The sequence below is a fragment of the Puma concolor genome, chromosome B1 (genome assembly GCF_028749965.1).
Source record: "Puma concolor isolate L17-30 chromosome B1, mPumCon1.1.hap2, whole genome shotgun sequence".
NCBI classification, from domain to species: domain Eukaryota; kingdom Metazoa; phylum Chordata; class Mammalia; order Carnivora; family Felidae; genus Puma; species Puma concolor.
Genome location: NC_141670.1, coordinates 103,511,422 through 103,527,788, shown reverse-complemented (window position 1 = coordinate 103,527,788; position 16,367 = coordinate 103,511,422). Strand labels below are relative to the sequence as shown.

At 36.0% G+C, this 16,367-nt stretch overlaps 2 protein-coding genes and 1 long non-coding RNA gene across 5 annotated transcripts in view; 1 reads left to right on the top strand and 2 right to left on the bottom strand.

Annotated features, from left to right (window-relative positions):
• Positions 1–89: 89 nt before the first annotated feature.
• Positions 90–7,171, bottom strand: CCNA2 (cyclin A2). The gene is made up of 8 exons (XM_025921856.2): positions 5,991–7,171; positions 4,973–5,216; positions 3,156–3,268; positions 2,734–2,957; positions 1,879–2,086; positions 1,345–1,458; positions 772–905; positions 90–412 (listed from the first exon to the last, which is right to left on the bottom strand). Exons 1-8 carry the CDS (start codon positions 6,201–6,203, stop codon positions 364–366), a joined length of 1,299 nt encoding a protein of 432 aa, XP_025777641.1. The 5' UTR covers positions 6,204–7,171; the 3' UTR covers positions 90–363.
• A 224-nt stretch (positions 7,172–7,395) lies between these two features.
• The window catches only part of BBS7 (Bardet-Biedl syndrome 7), a 37,233-nt gene continuing 28,261 nt past the window's right edge, over positions 7,396–16,367 (bottom strand). For all 3 annotated transcript variants that reach the window (XM_025921680.2, XM_086704299.1, XM_086704298.1), the window contains 6 exons: positions 15,454–15,593; positions 14,388–14,552; positions 11,011–11,120; positions 10,789–10,892; positions 10,534–10,657; positions 7,396–8,630 (listed from right to left, as the gene is read on the bottom strand). In XM_025921680.2, coding sequence (XP_025777465.1) covers positions 8,497–8,630; positions 10,534–10,657; positions 10,789–10,892; positions 11,011–11,120; positions 14,388–14,552; positions 15,454–15,593 — 777 coding nt within the window. In that variant the 3' untranslated portion in view covers positions 7,396–8,496. The remainder of the gene's footprint in view (positions 8,631–10,533; positions 10,658–10,788; positions 10,893–11,010; positions 11,121–14,387; positions 14,553–15,453; positions 15,594–16,367) is intronic.
• Positions 8,464–15,454, top strand: LOC147581784 (uncharacterized). The gene is made up of 3 exons (XR_015250252.1): positions 8,464–8,564; positions 12,665–12,733; positions 14,977–15,454. It is a non-coding gene; the product is annotated as an uncharacterized LOC147581784 (long non-coding RNA).

Sequence of the window (16,367 nt, the reverse complement as noted above, 5' to 3'; positions counted from 1 at the left end):
GAAGCCTTCCCAGTCCCCTTCTATAGTATATGAAATTAATTTTTCTGAGTGATACTGTAGTCAAATCAAATTTGACTTACAAAACCAAATTTTCTAAATCCATTTATTCTTATTCTTATTGTGCTGACAGCTGGCATCATTAATACTTTAAACCACTTAAAATTAGCCAAATATCTCAGATAGTTACATGTACAAAAGATATACAAATTAAAACCATTTAAAAAGTAATAGATACCATAATTTGTACTTTGACCCTAACTTCTGTATTCAGAAATGATTGTAAAGATTAAAACCTTAGAAAAAACTGTACACCATATACTTGGAGTGATTTACATCTTAGAAAGCAAAGGCAGTCTTTCACTGTTACACATTTAGTGTCTCTGGTGGGTTGAGGAGAGAAACACCATGATACCTGGAAGTAGGGAAAAAAAAAACTGTAAATATTCATTGGGTAAAGGGGCTCATGGAATGATACATATACTAGGAACTCAAAAATGCTGTTTGTATGCTGATTGAGTTAATGGTTATACAATCATTGTCTGGTCCACAAAACATGCACACATACCCGTTCCTCTCCCCTCTTTTCCCTCAAATGCAGGACAGAAAGGGTAACTACAGCATACTCAGAACACCTGGCCTACTAAGAGAACAGTTTCTTAGGGAGGCTGTGTCTGTTTTGTGAATCCTTTGATAAAGTTAAAATGTCAGGCGTCCCAGAATCATGCAATAGCCTGGAAAAGCAAGCTTCTTTAGTATCATGTTAATTCTTACTTTGAACTTTTATACTTTTCCCTTATTGACTGTTGTGCGTGCTGTGGTGCTCTGAGGTAGGTCTGGTGAAGATCCATGAGGCAAGGCTTAAGACTTTCCAAGGTATATCCAGTCTTTTGAACTAAAGATTCAGGCTGCAGACAAGTGGGTAGAGAAGCACTGAGTTTTTTTTAGGAACAGACACCAAACACAATGAGTTAGTAGTTGGCATTAAGCTGGAGTTTTGTTAAATTTCAGGGCTAACACCTCCAGCTAAGAAATCTAGTTTTCTCAAGTCATTATTCCATCTTTTATGCTGACTTTGGTCAATTTTTACTACTTTCCCTGCCAGCAGCAGGTCCTATGGCCTGATCCTTTAAGCACACCTTTCAAATCCAAGTAATAACTAAGCTTTCTACCTAACAAACATACATTACTAAAACAGGTAAGACACTTTAAACAGTGCAGAGTTTTTGAAGTTTTTCCAGGTTAGTACCTCTAGCCCACCATCTCTTGTATAGGACAATTATCTGACTTAACTGACACAAATATTTAAGTTGCAAGGCAGAAGTGTGAAGACATCGAAATACATACCCAGCTTTGTCCTGTGACTGTGTAGAGTGCTAAATGAAAGGCTGCTGCAGCAATAACTGATGGCAAATACTTTAGGTATGGGTCAGCATCTATCAAACTTAATTCTCCCAAAAACTGCAATGAAAATGTAAATATACTTTATGATCACAAGAGCTCTAGAATTCAAACCTCAAATCCTTGCCTTCTGTCCTAATATTTTCCTGTTTTGAAGACTGGCTCTATGGCAACCATAGGAAAAAAAATTGTCACAGCCCTTATCCATTATCTTAGTGTTTTGCTCCATCTTCATTCATCCTGTATTTTTTCCTCTTTTAATAAATTTTTAAAACTCTTCTGGCTACCATTTCCCAAGACTCAATCCTCATTCCACTACTCCTAGTTACTTTCCCAATTCATGTTACCTTTCACCAATGGTAGGTTCTCTTTATACTATAGCATTAATTTGTCCCCTAAATACTAAATCCCTTGACCAAAGCTATGTAATTAAACTGTGTGACCTAAGAATCTTCATTCAACAAAATGAAAAGAACTTACCATTGCTAAACTTTCAACTTTGCAGTTGGCAGACTGCTGATGCAGAAAGTATTGGGTAAGAAACTGATTTACTGTTGGTGCAGCTAGGTCAAAAGCAAGCACTTTCAAAACTAGATGCTCCATTCTCAGGACTTGTTTCTTGGTATAGGTATCATCTGTAATGTACACAAACTCTGCTACTTCTGGGGGGTATATTTCTTCAAACTTTCTACAATGAAAGAAGTTTTAAGTAATCAGTCTTTCCAAAAGAGAAGCAAGCTGTTCATCTAATTCTGAAGTCCCTTTAGCAGAATACATGGAATGAGTCCCAAACCTACACTCCACCAGTTGCCTGTTTCCACTGATTTTGACCATTACCAGCAGAGACTAGATAGATGCTAACTGAAAGACCCAAATCAATACAGGACTCATGGGATATCTGTCCCAATGCAGTCAAATAAGAGGCCTAAGAGTTCCCAAGATGGTAACAATGCCAGAGTTCAAGTAAATGAAAATTTAGGAAATTCTTAGAAAAATAAACATTTTTAGTTTTTAAATTTAATTTCCATGTCTTAAGAAGATATGATTTTATGCCAGAAAGCACTTTTTGATGGAAGGAACCACACTTTTTTAAATTTGGTAATCTAGTCCAAGTGTATTAAAAAGTAGCCAGTCTCCATCTTTAAGGTACCCTGGAATCTAGATCTGGGAAAATTAATATCCTCAACTAGTTTCCACACTGTTTCATGCTGCTACCCCTAAAGTAGTTTCCAACTCTGCCTTGTGTATATTAAAATGTCAGTGTTAAAAATCACAACCTCTTCCTTACACAGAAAGGTACCAATCACTTAATCCAACAAACCAAGTTGGACTTACGAGGCTAACAGCATAGCAGCAGTGCCCACAAGCTGAAGTTTTCCTCTCAACACAGACATCGATGAAAGGAACCTATCAATGTAGTTCACAGCCAAATGCAGGGTCTCATTCTGTAGTTTATATTCTTCTCCTACTTCAACTAACCAGTCCACAAGGATAGCCCTCATACTGTTAGTGATGTCTGGCTGTTTCTTCATGTAACCCACTTTAGGCTTACATTTAACCTGTTGAGAAAGTTACTTAGTATAATGTTAAAATTACAATTAGATTATTCTACCATTAACAAAGATGCCACATACCAGAAACATCAGTATAACATTAGACTAATTCACCACCAGTTAAGGAACTTAAAAACATCCTCTCAGTTTCATTTTGCCACAATGAGTAAAACCGTATAAAAATTGGATTCAGAGAGCTGTTACCTCCATTTCCCTAAGGTATGTGTGAATGTCCTCATGGTAGTCTGGGACTTCATTGACACTCATTGGCTTTTCATCGTCTAATACAATTGATATGTCCATAGTATGTGGTGACTCTGGGAGAATACAGAAGTATGATTAAGTTCATTGTTTAATTTTCTAATTAATAGCCAAAACTGCCCTTGTAAGGAGTCCCATATGAAAGCATTTATTTCATCCAACTAAAAAGGGCTGTTCATGAAAAAGTACAAAGAATAGTTCACTGTGGTTTTAGTACCTCTCTCCACTTGGTTTTAATCAATAAGAAAAAATACTAATAGGCCACTAAAAGGAAAATGAGTTTGAAGATCAAGTACTATGTTAATATTCATATTGCATGAGAAATAAGAGCAGATGGCACAGTGATTCTGTTAGGACTGAGTTAAAATCCAAAAAAGTCTGGAGATATTACGTAGTATTTATCCTGAGAGTTTGCAGACCCCAAAGTCTGACATACTCAAAGTACAATCTAGGCAATAACTAAGCAGTGCTTCTATGAGTATATGAATGAGAAAATGAGGTTTGTTACAAGCAGTTCAAACAATTTAACACTACAATCAACAAGTAATTCATGTCTGTAACTTTAAATTATCTTTTAAGGCAAAGAATATCATTAATTATTCTTTTCACTTCAGGGTTCACTTTGAGGTTAAAATTTGTGGCAAATTTTAAATAAAAATACAAACATTACTTTATTTCCAAAGGCTTTTCCTGCAATTTCTAGACCACTTCTCACAGTAGAACTAGAGACTAAACTTAATGAGTTGCCCAGTGACTCAGCAGACCTATGGTAAAGAAGTTGCATAAACTGTTGGCAGAGCTGTCTTTATAGCAGCTACTTTTATTTTTATGTGGTTAAGTGCAAAGCCATGGTTCAATGCTTGACTTACAGTAGAATAATGTCCCTCTCTGGTATCAGACTGGATTTACAGAAACAAAATTTTAAAGCTGTAACAGACAGGTGCCTGGGTGGGTCAGTTAGTTAAGCATCCGACTTCAGTTCAGGTTATGATCTCGCCATTCGTTCAAGCCCTGCATCAGGCTCTGTGCTGACAGCTCAGAGCCTGAGGCTGCTTCGGAGTCTCCCCCTCTGCCCCTTCCCTGCTCATGCTGTCTCTTTCTCTCTCAAAAATAAATGTTACCTTAAAGCTATAAGAGATGTTAGATATCACAATATTGAAAGCTGCATCCTTTTCAAATACTGAGTGGTATGTACAAAGTGAGTCTTATGAATACAACTGAAATCTATTCTCTGGAAGCAAGCAAACATTTCCAGGGTCAGACTAAAGTGTTTCAGGTCTAATTAAATTGATGTGACTGGCAGTATACGGGAAGGGAGGAATACCCAATTAGGATTTATAGATCACTAGGTCAACATATTAGCTGTGAAATCTGAGATGAGTCACACACTTTCTAAATTTTGTTACATTAAACCAAGTTCATAAATGTGCTAAGGATCAAGTAAGAAAATGTCTTAAAGTAAAAAATAGCATTAATGCAGCCTATATTTTAGTTTTTTAAAGAAAGATTATTATTATTATTATTATTTATTGTTTTAGAGTGCGGGAGTGACCCGGGGAGAGGGGCAGAGAGAAAGGATCTCAAGCAGGCTCCGTGCTCAGCAGGGAGCCCAGTGTGGGACTTGATCCCACAACCCTGGGATCATGGCCTGAGCCGAAATCAAGGGTCAAAAGTTCAATCCAGTGAGCCAACCAGGCTCCCCCAGTGTATTTAATAATTACGATTACATTGATTTGATACAGATGTTCTTTAAAACTTACCAAAACTACCATCCATTGGATAATCAAGAGGTACCAGTGGTTTTCTTGGTCCAGATAAAGTAATGGCTGAATTAAAAGCCAGGACATTTTCATGTTCCGTTTTTTTAGGTTCAGCTGGCCTCTTTTGAGTCTCTTCTTCTGCTTCATCCACATGAATGGTAAATGCAGGCTGTTTACTGTTTGCTTTCCAGGGAGGAACAGTGACATGCTCATCATTTATAGGAAGATCCTTAAGAGGTGCAACCTAAAAAGAAATAAATATTTGGCTTTGAGCCTGTTGAATGGAGTTTTGGTTTCTTCCCCTTATGGGTCTCAGTGTCTGCTTTTTACTCCCAAATACTCAGGAAATTAAACTGGGGCAAAGTCCATGCGGTAAAGTTTGAGTGGCTGAAGAAAGGGATGTTCAAATTCGTTACAGGCATTCCTACATAAGTTATAAAAAGAGTCACACTAAGTGGAAGATACAAAACTAATCAAGGCCACAAGATGGGTGGAGGGGCAGGCTGAGAAATGACAAGTTTAGGAGAGCCGGCAAAGAGGTGTCGGTTCACTACTTTCGCCCAAGGGTGGAGCAACCGAGCAAATGCGGCAAAATGGCGGAATTTACTAAAAGCAAAGTATTTTTTATACCCTTTCTTAAAGTTGAGGTAATCTTAACCATTTGGAGAAGGGAAGGAGGTCCAGATACTAGGGCAGGGCCTGGGGTTTAAAGCGGCGAGAAAAGCGCGGACACACGTAGGACTTGATTAGGGTTTGGTTTGACCCCCATTATCTATAGAAAAACATCCCCAATAAACAGCAGACAGGCAACATAACAGCTGGCGAAGAGAGCAATGGGGGAGAAGCTATTAAGTGGCATCCCACACGCCAGAAAACTAGGGATCAAGGTGACTCAAGACCCAGGGCTCCCTTTAAAAAAGCTCGGAAGATGCTTTCTTGCCACGCTCCTCGGCCTGCTAAACCTCGTGCAAAACTCCCGCTCGGCCCACCCTCCTGAAGATACCGCTCATCTCTTTACCCGTCGTGTCTTGGGCCTCTGCTGCGGTGCTGGAACGCGCGGATTCCCAGCCTTGAGTACGGCCAGCCCGGCACGAGTGCGGGGCTGCTGGGTGGGCGCCACCTTCTCAGGGTTGATGTTCTCCTGGTCCTCTTGGAGCTCCGTATGCTGCAATGCTAGCAGCGCCGAGCCCGCCTCGCGGGACGCAGGCCCCGGCGCGGAGCTGCCCAACATCACTGCTCCCGGGGTCGCGGCGGAATCAGCCTGGGGCGCCTAGCGGCGTGTACTCCGTCCCGCCGACCCCAACAAGAAACGCTCCAGCCGTAGCAATCCGCCGCAGCCCGGGCCAGCCTGCCCGCTTGAGATCACGGAGTTCCAAGTAAGTTGAGAAAGGCGTAGGCAGGAACTGCCGGGCGTGGAGGGCTAAAGACGCCCCCGAGATGTCGCGAGCAGCCCGCCGGAGCGGCGGCTGTTCATGCAGTTCAAGTATCCCGCGACTATTGAAATGAGCCAATGGAAAGGGCCGACGCCCGTGACGTCACTCTGGGCGACACAGTCGCAGGCAAATGAAGGCGGCCGCGAAGGCCACGGAACAGAGGCGGAGAAACGCCGAACGGCGGCGGGAGGGAAAACGCCTGCGCGGAGCGAAGAGGCGGGTCCCGAGTTTCTGGTGACTTTAAACTGGGCCACTAAGTGATCCCTGGGCTCTGGGCTAGGGCTGCCTCTTGGATAAACTGAGTTAAACTTAAGCAGTTATTAGTGAGCCACCCCAGTCGTTAGCTGTGGAACCTTCAGTTAGCCTGCCTGGTTTCCCAAAGTCCAAAATCGGACCCAGCCACTTACTGGCCTGGTAGTCGTGGACCAGTTATTTAATGTCTCTGATCCTCAGTTTTCTTATCTATTAATTGGGAGTAATGTCTACATGTCATACGGCTCTCATGATTATATAATGAGCATAAATCATTTACCCGCTGCTAACGTAATAACTGACACTCAAGTGGTAGACTATAATATCTTACCATTTAGGTGTTTCTTCAGTCATGCTTTTTAATTTACCTAATGAAGATGCAATTAAGTAAGGTGCCACTTTGAACTGTTGATATCTATATAATAAATATATATATATGATACGCATCATATATACATACGATACATCATATATGATACATATATATGATACATCATATATATAACATATATATAATACATCATATATATAACATATATATAAAAAAATAGTAATGTTCTACAAGAAATTCAACTAGACAGTCACTGATTTTGATGAATATTTTGCCAAGCTGTGGCAGCCAACAAAAAGCACCAGTGAAATTCTAGTGACCTAGATATAATTATTTGTTCCATTTAGAAATGAAGGTTAAATATAATAAAAATATGACCTTATTAAAAGAAAACTCTCAGTGATATGTGACTTTAACAAATTTTCAAATTTAATATACAAGGCTTGCATATAATAAATATAATGGTATATGATTAAGAAGCATTACTGTTTTCTGACAAATTCATGAATGTGCCCTTCTTGAAAACATAAAGAATAGCTTATCTCCATTATAATCTTTATGCCATTTTAAAACAACCTTTAAATACAATATTTCCCTGAATATGACAAAATGTAAATTAAGATTAATGAATAAAACTTCTGTATTCTGTAACCTTAAAGTCATATTTCCCTCCATATATGATAAAAAGGTAATCAGTGGATCCTAGTACAGGAAAATCTAAGAAGCCATCACTATTTCTGCACTATTCACATATAGTACATTTGTACAGCTCTACTGGTTACAGGACATCAAATTAAGATCCCTTCAATCTGTGCAAGCTCTGCTCATTTCCCTGGCCACTATTTATAGCACTGGGGCAACTCAAGCATTTCACAAACTGAGCATGGGTCATAAAAACATTACCTAGCAAAAGTGAAATCAGTTGCAAATCAATCTCAACTCCTAGAAAAAATAATTGGTAAGTTACTTCCACTAGTTAACAATGTATACAGTAACCAGGACACAAGCCAGGCAACATAACTTGAAATGTGGTCCCAGTTTTACAAATAACAGCATGTCCTCTTTATCACTTAACCTCACAGAGAATTGGTTTTCTTATAGACCTGACAAAATAATATGTATTGTGAAGATCAGATGAAGTAATGTATGTAAATACATTTTGAAAACTTTAAAGCAATTTATACATGTGTGTAGCTTGTTATATATTTGAATAGATTTTTATTTTCCAAATATTTCTCAATTTAAAAGTTAAAACATCCACTTGCAAAAAATTCATTAACGTTCCTTATAATCATTCCACTTGTTTTAAAATAAAAATTCCTTTATTTTTAAAAAGCTCCATTTCTCAAAATAGAAGCACTACTAAAAGAAGTCACATCTTAAATATTTTTAGATGATATTAAAAAGCATTTGAAATAAAAGTGTGTACAGTTAGCATGTCCTGTATTTCTGTTTTAACATACTTTGTTTAAAAAGACAACTCTGGAACTTTACCTTGTTTATATATTTCATGCAGCCTCAAAGAAAGCAATCAATGCATTTTGATCATAACTGTCCAGAATCTCCAGTAAAAGAGGTACTTTGGTTTTTACATTGGTGCCTTTGAACTTGAACTTATCTATGAAAAGATCGGTGATCATGCCTATAAAGAAAAATGTTAATTTCCTATCATTGATTAGTACTAATTTCTAACACAGTACTTAATGAAAGTAAGTTATTACTTGAAATTCTCTAAGCACTCATAATTGTATTATTTAATATACAAGGCTAAAGGGATTGATACTATAAACAATATTTATTTGGGGGATTTTCTTTTTAAAGTTTATTTTGAGAGAGAGATAGCCATCAAGCAAGTAGAGGAGGGGCAGAGAGAGGGAGAGACAGAATCCCAAACATGCTCCATGCTGTCAGTGCAGAGCCTGAAGTGGGGCTCTAATTCATGAACTGTGAAATTGTGACCTGAGCCAAAATCAAGAGTCAGACGCTTAACCCCTGAGCGTCTTATTTGGGGTACTTTATTTGGGGTGCCCTTATTTGGGGGTACTTTAAGGCAAGTTTCAAAACATAAATCATTTGGCTAATAATCCTCTTAACAACTGGTTAAAAGCTACTGAATTCAGATAATTAACTCTTGGCCAGTTCTGAATTGCTTTTGGTATATATAACATCACAAGTGGTTTATTTTTCCCACCAAGCTGGCCATTTTGAGATAGTGTAGACAGATTCTGTTTTTAACAGCTGTATTTGAAATAAAACATTCCATCAATATATTGACCATTCTTGGGATTTATCCAAGACATGTTTCAGAATTTTTTATATTTTAGAAAGATAATAAAAGGAACATACCATATATGGCATAATATCCAAGGGGAATAAGTGGCAACATCTGATAACAAAACAGAATAGTGTTTCTGCAACAAAATATGTAGATAAATATTCACATTAAGTGGAATAAAAATGACTATAAATAACCCCATGCCAGTTTAAGTAAGGTTTGTCATTAAATTATTCAGATCGAGTCAAATTTGCTACCAAATGATTTATGAAACAAGCTTTAGTTTTCAAAGCTTTCTGGATTTTGGAACTGGTGGTAAGAGATGGTTTTCTGTACCACTCATCTTCATGTGTTTGCCATATTGTAAATATTAAGATATTAGATATTGTTATAGTTTGTGAGCAAGTCCCAGGGTAAAAAATAAATTCATTAGACAGGCTTAAGATCAGTGTGGATAGATGATACCAATTGACTCTAAAAGATTTGGCATAGCGCAAACAGCATGCAGTTTGGGGTGAGGAAGTTCTAATGCAGGCTTTGCCACTACAAATGTGACAACAAATTCTTTAGTCTCAGATTTCAATTTAAGAAAATGTAAAAAATGAAGATAACACCATCTATCTTGCAGAGTTGTTGTAAGGATTAAATATCCCACCTGATTAATAAAGATGTTATAAATCAATAGGTGTGCTATACACATAGGTCTTACATAAAGATTGCAAAATAAAAGAAGTTTTCCTTAAGCTGTTCCATTCTTCCTCTTTCTCTCCTTTCCTTCACATCTCCCTCTTGCTCTCACTGTTTTTCAAGACAATTTGTGAAATATCCAACATGTCACCACCAAAGCAAAAAGAGTTTTGAACTATAAATTTATAGCACAATGTATCATTTATTACATTTTGCCAAAAAAATACTAAATGCTGCATTTTATAGTATAGTTCATAGTATCAACAAAACCTGAAAATTATTTGTGTGAAATACAGCCTACATTTTAATGCTTCATAGGTTATATTCACTTCACACCGGGTTTCTTCATATACAGAAATTAATTTACTGCATTACACCTATTTCACTTTTTTACTTTCATTCTACCCAGTAAAAATATTAAATATGAAAACTAATTTGACAAAAAATTTATGCAATAAACTAGTTGTCACTGGTTCATGAATGCTGTAATCTTTGCTTATCTTTCTGCCCATTTTCTCTCACATGATCCTTCGTAAACAGTAGGAAAGGAATATGGCAAGGTTTTCTAGAATAGTTTACTAACCATAGAGTCTTTCCAGATGTGCAGGTTGCTTTTTGTATTCTTCCTGTAGGTGATCTGCCTCTTCTAGAATACAGCGATATTCTGGTATCAGAAAGTTTGTATTTCCTTCATGAACCTGCAATTCCTTATTTAAAATTAAAAACAGAAGCACTTTAATGTTCAAAATTCAATCCAGTGTAACTTTAAAGTCTTTACAATTTTAGAAATCCCATCACAATAAAACAATGATTGTGAATCCACGAAATACATACTTACTTTTAAAGCATCAATTAATTGCACTTTCTTAGCCAAAAGCAACTGGTATTCCAGTTTTGGGTGGATTAGCTTTAAAGTGTGTTTGACTGATACTTCATTTATCTCTAGAAGAAGTTGATCCAGACACAATTAGGTAAGTCACTTTGATCAGAAACATTGTTACTGTTAACAAAAATACCCCTCCAAAATAATTCATTTTTTTCTTTTTTTTTTTTTTTTTACCATACGATATGTTGAGGTTAATTTTCCTTTTTGTAGCTTCTTTAGAGAGCACATCTTTTAGGATTGATATAGTAGAAATGTTGTCAGATTTAAAAACTCCTTCTCCTTTCCTATAAAATTAATATATTTTTAAAAGAACAGCTTTAGAAGAAAATATAGTAATTAGGTCCAGTGAATACATATTTTGTGACTAGGAGCTGGTTTTTAAAATTCATTTGATTTTAGATCTCTTTATATACATATCACATTATTAATATAAAGCATATTTAAGTGTGTAAACTTTTATTATTAAATTCAAGTTCTGAACATAATTGTGAAACTAAACAAGATGTTAGATATATGCCTCTTAAACATGACAATTACCTGTAAGTTCTTCCTTAAAGCATCTTTCTTTACTTTCACTAATAAAATTTCCAACAACTAACCCCATATGTATATAAAATGCATTTATAATTGCTTATTTACATGATTTTCTTTGATGTAATCACACAAATCACAACATGACTACATTCTTCGTTCTCAAAAGAAAGCTGATATTAAACCTAAGAGTAATATCTTTCATTCTTCCATGCCCATCATTTATTGCCACTTATTATGCACAGAGGACTCTTCATCTTCTTTACAGAACCATTTCTTTGTTCTCTTACCTTTCTCAATCCATATATAGTTGACCCTTGAACAATGTGGGGGTTGAGGTGCTGAACCCCTGCACACTCAAAAATCCACACAGAACTTTTGGCTCCTCAAAAACTTAACTAGCTGACCAGAAGACTTACCAATAATATAAACAGTCCATCAACACATATTTTGTATGTTATATGTATTATATACTGTATTCTTAAAGTAAAATAAGAAAAAAGAAAATGTTACTAAGAAAATCATTAGAGAAAATACATTTACCATACTGTACTGTATTTATATATATATTAAAAAAAATCCATGTATAAGTGGTCCCATGCAGTTTAAACCTGTGTTGCTTGAGGGTCAACTGTAGTCTCACTGGCACTGGCCTCATCCCCATTTGTGGGACTTTCGAAGGAAGCATTTAGCAGTGTATTCCAACCTCATGGCTTTATACTGACACTCAATCCTGGGGCTTTTATTTGGAACTATTCAGAAAGAGAGGCTCTAGGATAGATGAAAAGATAGAAAACTGGATGGAATTGCTGGTAGCCACATGGCACTTATTTGAAAAGCCAAAAAAAAGACAAAAACAGAGCTGAGCAATGGAAAGAGACAGTTTTGATGATATCAGGTAAGCCAGGAATCCTGTTCTGCCTGAGGCAGATTACTACTAGACTTTTAAGTTATATGAGCTAATAAATTCTTTTTATTTGGTTAAGTCTTCTTGTATTTGGTTCCTTCTTATGATAATAAAATTTCCTAATTAATACATATACCACCTTTCATGTATTAAATGCTTTTTATTTGGTTTTCACACACACCAATAGTTTATATTTACTAGTTGTAGACAAATGCTAATTCTTTTTTCTAGAAAGGTGAATCCTACATACTATATTGATTTCAATTATGTTTTAAAAATGATATTTTCACTAGTATTTAATTTTAACTGATGATATTTAATTTTAAACACTTAACAGTACCTGGCACTGTAGAATGACTCACATGGTTTATCTTCTTTTAATCATCACAGCTCAACAAAGTGCTATTATTTCCGACCCCCCAAAAAGAAAACTGAAGCTCAGAGAGTTAAATAATCCAGGTAGGTCAAATAGTTGGTGAGTCACAGAGCCATGATTCAAACCTAAGTATGTTTGCCTCCAAAGCACATGCTTCTATACTTTCTCCACATAAATGTATTTTATTTAGGCACCCAAAAAACATTGAGCAAAGCCATGTGGTAGGTACTTGGAGGAAACATACAAAGATAATTAAGAAATTGACTCTGCCCATGAAGAGCTTAAAGTCTAATTTGAAGAAACAAGTTTACATAAAAATTATTATATACTTCAAACAAATAACAGTAAATACCTAAGACAGGTAAGAATAAAATACTATGGGAACAGAAAAGAGAATCTCAAGGAAGGCTTTTTTTTTATAAAAATTTTTTTAACGTTTATTTATTTTTTGAGACAGAGAGAGACAGAGCATGAACGGGCGAGGGGCAGAGAGAGAGGGAGACACAGAATCTGAAACAGGCTCCAGGCTCCGAGCGGTCAGCACAGAGCCCGACGTGGGGCTTGAACTCACAGACTGAGAGATCATGACCTGAGCCGAAGTCGGCTGCTTAACCGACTGAGCCACCCAGGCGCCCCTCAAGGAAGGCTTCAAAATACAGCAACTGAGTTGAGCCTTGAAGGATAAGTAGAGTTTTGAATGTTAAGGAAAGAATATTTAAGGACACAGAATGGGAAAATACAAAGGTATGCTATTATAATAATACAGAATATGCCAGGGGCATGTTGAATTGTCTGTTCTGATTAAAGTGTGAGGTTTACTGTGGTACTTCAGAACAGGAGTCATTATTACAGGTTTAGACACATGTAAGATCCCTTGGAAGGCAAAGTAAAACCTCAACAGAACTGATGCAAAAACAAAACAAAACAAAACCAGCTATACTGCTGGATACTTCTTGGTCCCAAAAGGCTGTATTCTGAGGTAAAATTATGTGTTCACTCCTATTTCCAGAATTTAGCATGGTAAAGTCTCAGCTAGGAAGCAAGAAGTAGAATACCTCAATAATCTGCTTAGGGAGAGAATCCTAGACAGAGAGACAGGTATAAGCTCAAAGAGCAGATGTAGAGAAATCAGCCTTACCCAAGAAATAGGTCATTTCACATTCAAGAGACAGGAACAAAAGAGAAGGAAAATGTAGCCTCTACTATATTCAGAAACAGAAATTATAGAAGCCTATTGGAAATGAATGAGCAGTGACAGTAAAGGGGCAGGAGTGCAACTGGGAGCTTGAGAAGAGTGTAGAATATGACCTCTACCCTTAATACGATAGCTTCAAAACCCTGTACTGTTCTAAACTCTCAAGTTCTGAGCCATATTCTATTTTTGCCTAAAGAAATTCAATGGAATTTTTACTGAAACTAGAATAAATGAATCAATTTGGGGAAGTACTGCCATGTTTATGTCTTCATATTGATGACTACTGAATATATTACTCCATTTAATCAAGTCTTTTATGTCAATAAAATTTTAAAGTTTTCTTCATGTAAGTTCTGCATATTTCTAATAACAGATATTTCTGCAGATCTTATATGGATATTTTGTTATTGTTATTGCTACTCTGATAGGGTCTTTTCAAATCATTCAAATAATTTATTTTCTAACTGGTTATTGTTGGAAATAGGATTTAGAAGCTCTATTTACATAAAAACATTCCTGAACCAGTAATAAGTTTTATTTACCTGTAGGTACTTTCAAGTTGTGTATCCAGGAAGGTGTTCTGAAAATAAAATGTCACACATTCTCCTGCTGGAGGTTTCTCAGGGACTTCAGGCAGGCAAAAAACCACCCAGGAGTGAACTTCAGCAAAACTGAACTGGCCTGTTAAAGTCAGTGTATTCATGGGTCTGTAATTTAATAGTGGAGGTACACATTTGTGTGTAGGAATACATGAGGTATTATATGTATACAACACATGAACAGAATTTTGTAATAGTAGTTAAACAAATATAAAAGTATCTATTAAATTTTCTTCAGATTAATATTAACCATAAGATAAATAAAATTTTCAATCTCATGGAAAAAAAGGAATGCTTACCTATATCTGTGCTTTAATATTCAATTAAGCCTCCAATCATAACTGTTTCCTGTATCAGCAAGTTACTTACTTTTCCAAGTCTCTATTTCTCATTTGTAAAATGGGGACATTACTTACTACCTGTCTTGCTTGTTGTAAGGCTTAAATGACAATGCATAAGCATCTAGTACAACATACAGCAGAGGGAAAATATTCAGTAACTGTTCATTTCTTTCCCTTCTCCTTCATTTAAGCTCATGGTCTCTCATCTCAGGAAAGAAAGCGAAAAACTACCAACAGGAAGATGCTTAAGTTGGACTGGAACTCAGAAATAACAGGGACTATCACAACCAATTGATTTGCCAATATTCCCTGAGGTGAAAGAGAAAGGAAATATAACCTTTGAGGTTAATATTATAATAAGATCCTGTTCACAGAGAACTCAAATGCTAAACAATATTTATTCACAACAGGTATTTGGGAGAGAGAACTGTTACTCTACTGAGATCAGAATGGTAATATATGAGAAAATAGGAAAATAGGAAAATCCAACTTAAATCAGCCTTTAAAAGAAGACAAATCTTATATTAAAAAATATGAATCCACAGTGTTTAAATATTTAATTTTTAAAATGTACAAATAGCTACCAGATTTATACTATAAAATGAAAAGCAAGTTTATCTGTATCATGTAATATGCTAAAAAATAAACTGCTCCCTCCTTTGTCCTACCTGTCATGATCAATAAAGTGAGTTCTTTGATGGAGTGAAAGGGGTTTGATAAGGTATTGGCGGACCTGACAGGTTTTGGGTTGAATCCTTGGAGTCACATATGCTTGAAGTGTGCCATACTGGCCTTCAATTGAACGAATCTGAGTAAACACAAAAGAAAAGAAAATAAGAATAACCTAGCAACATAACATAAATGTTATCTTTAAAATGTTCAACACAAGTAATCAAGTAATTAGACCTTAATCTCTTCTGTAATATTCTGAAGGAAATAATGACATTTTATTAAACAATTACTTTTTACCACTAGAGTAAAGGAAAATTTAAAAAGCTTTGGCAGGCAAAAGCAAACTTAATCTATCTATAAAAGTTATCCCCACCACATATTTTTAGATGATCTGTCTACACTTAGTAGTGCTGTGTCATTCCAAAAAAAGTACATTCTTACATACTAACCCGTCACATCTAAAACCACAAGTGTCTAATATAGTTCATAAGATTCACATCAAAAATGGTTAAAATTTAGACATTTTGTTGAGGTGGATAAGTGAGTTTTTTAAATAACTAAAACTTAAATGTAATACTTCATTTTCTCATAAATAAGGGTATTATAGCATATAGCTATTGACAGCTATAAGCTGTAACAGCTATATAAGCTGTTGACAGCTATTGACAGCTTATATTGACATATAAGAATCTACTGACAGAAAAAAAAGTTTCTAAGAACTTAATTCTTGATTTTCTATGAAAATACAGAAGTATACACCATCTAATGATAACATATTTAGATTAGGAAATTCTTTTGAGTTATTTTAAATATACCTGGTTGGACCTCCTGAGGATTCAAAACACTTAACAGAAAATAAAAATTCATTACACTGTGAAGAATTAATTTTTCAGGAGTTGGAAAGCTGTTC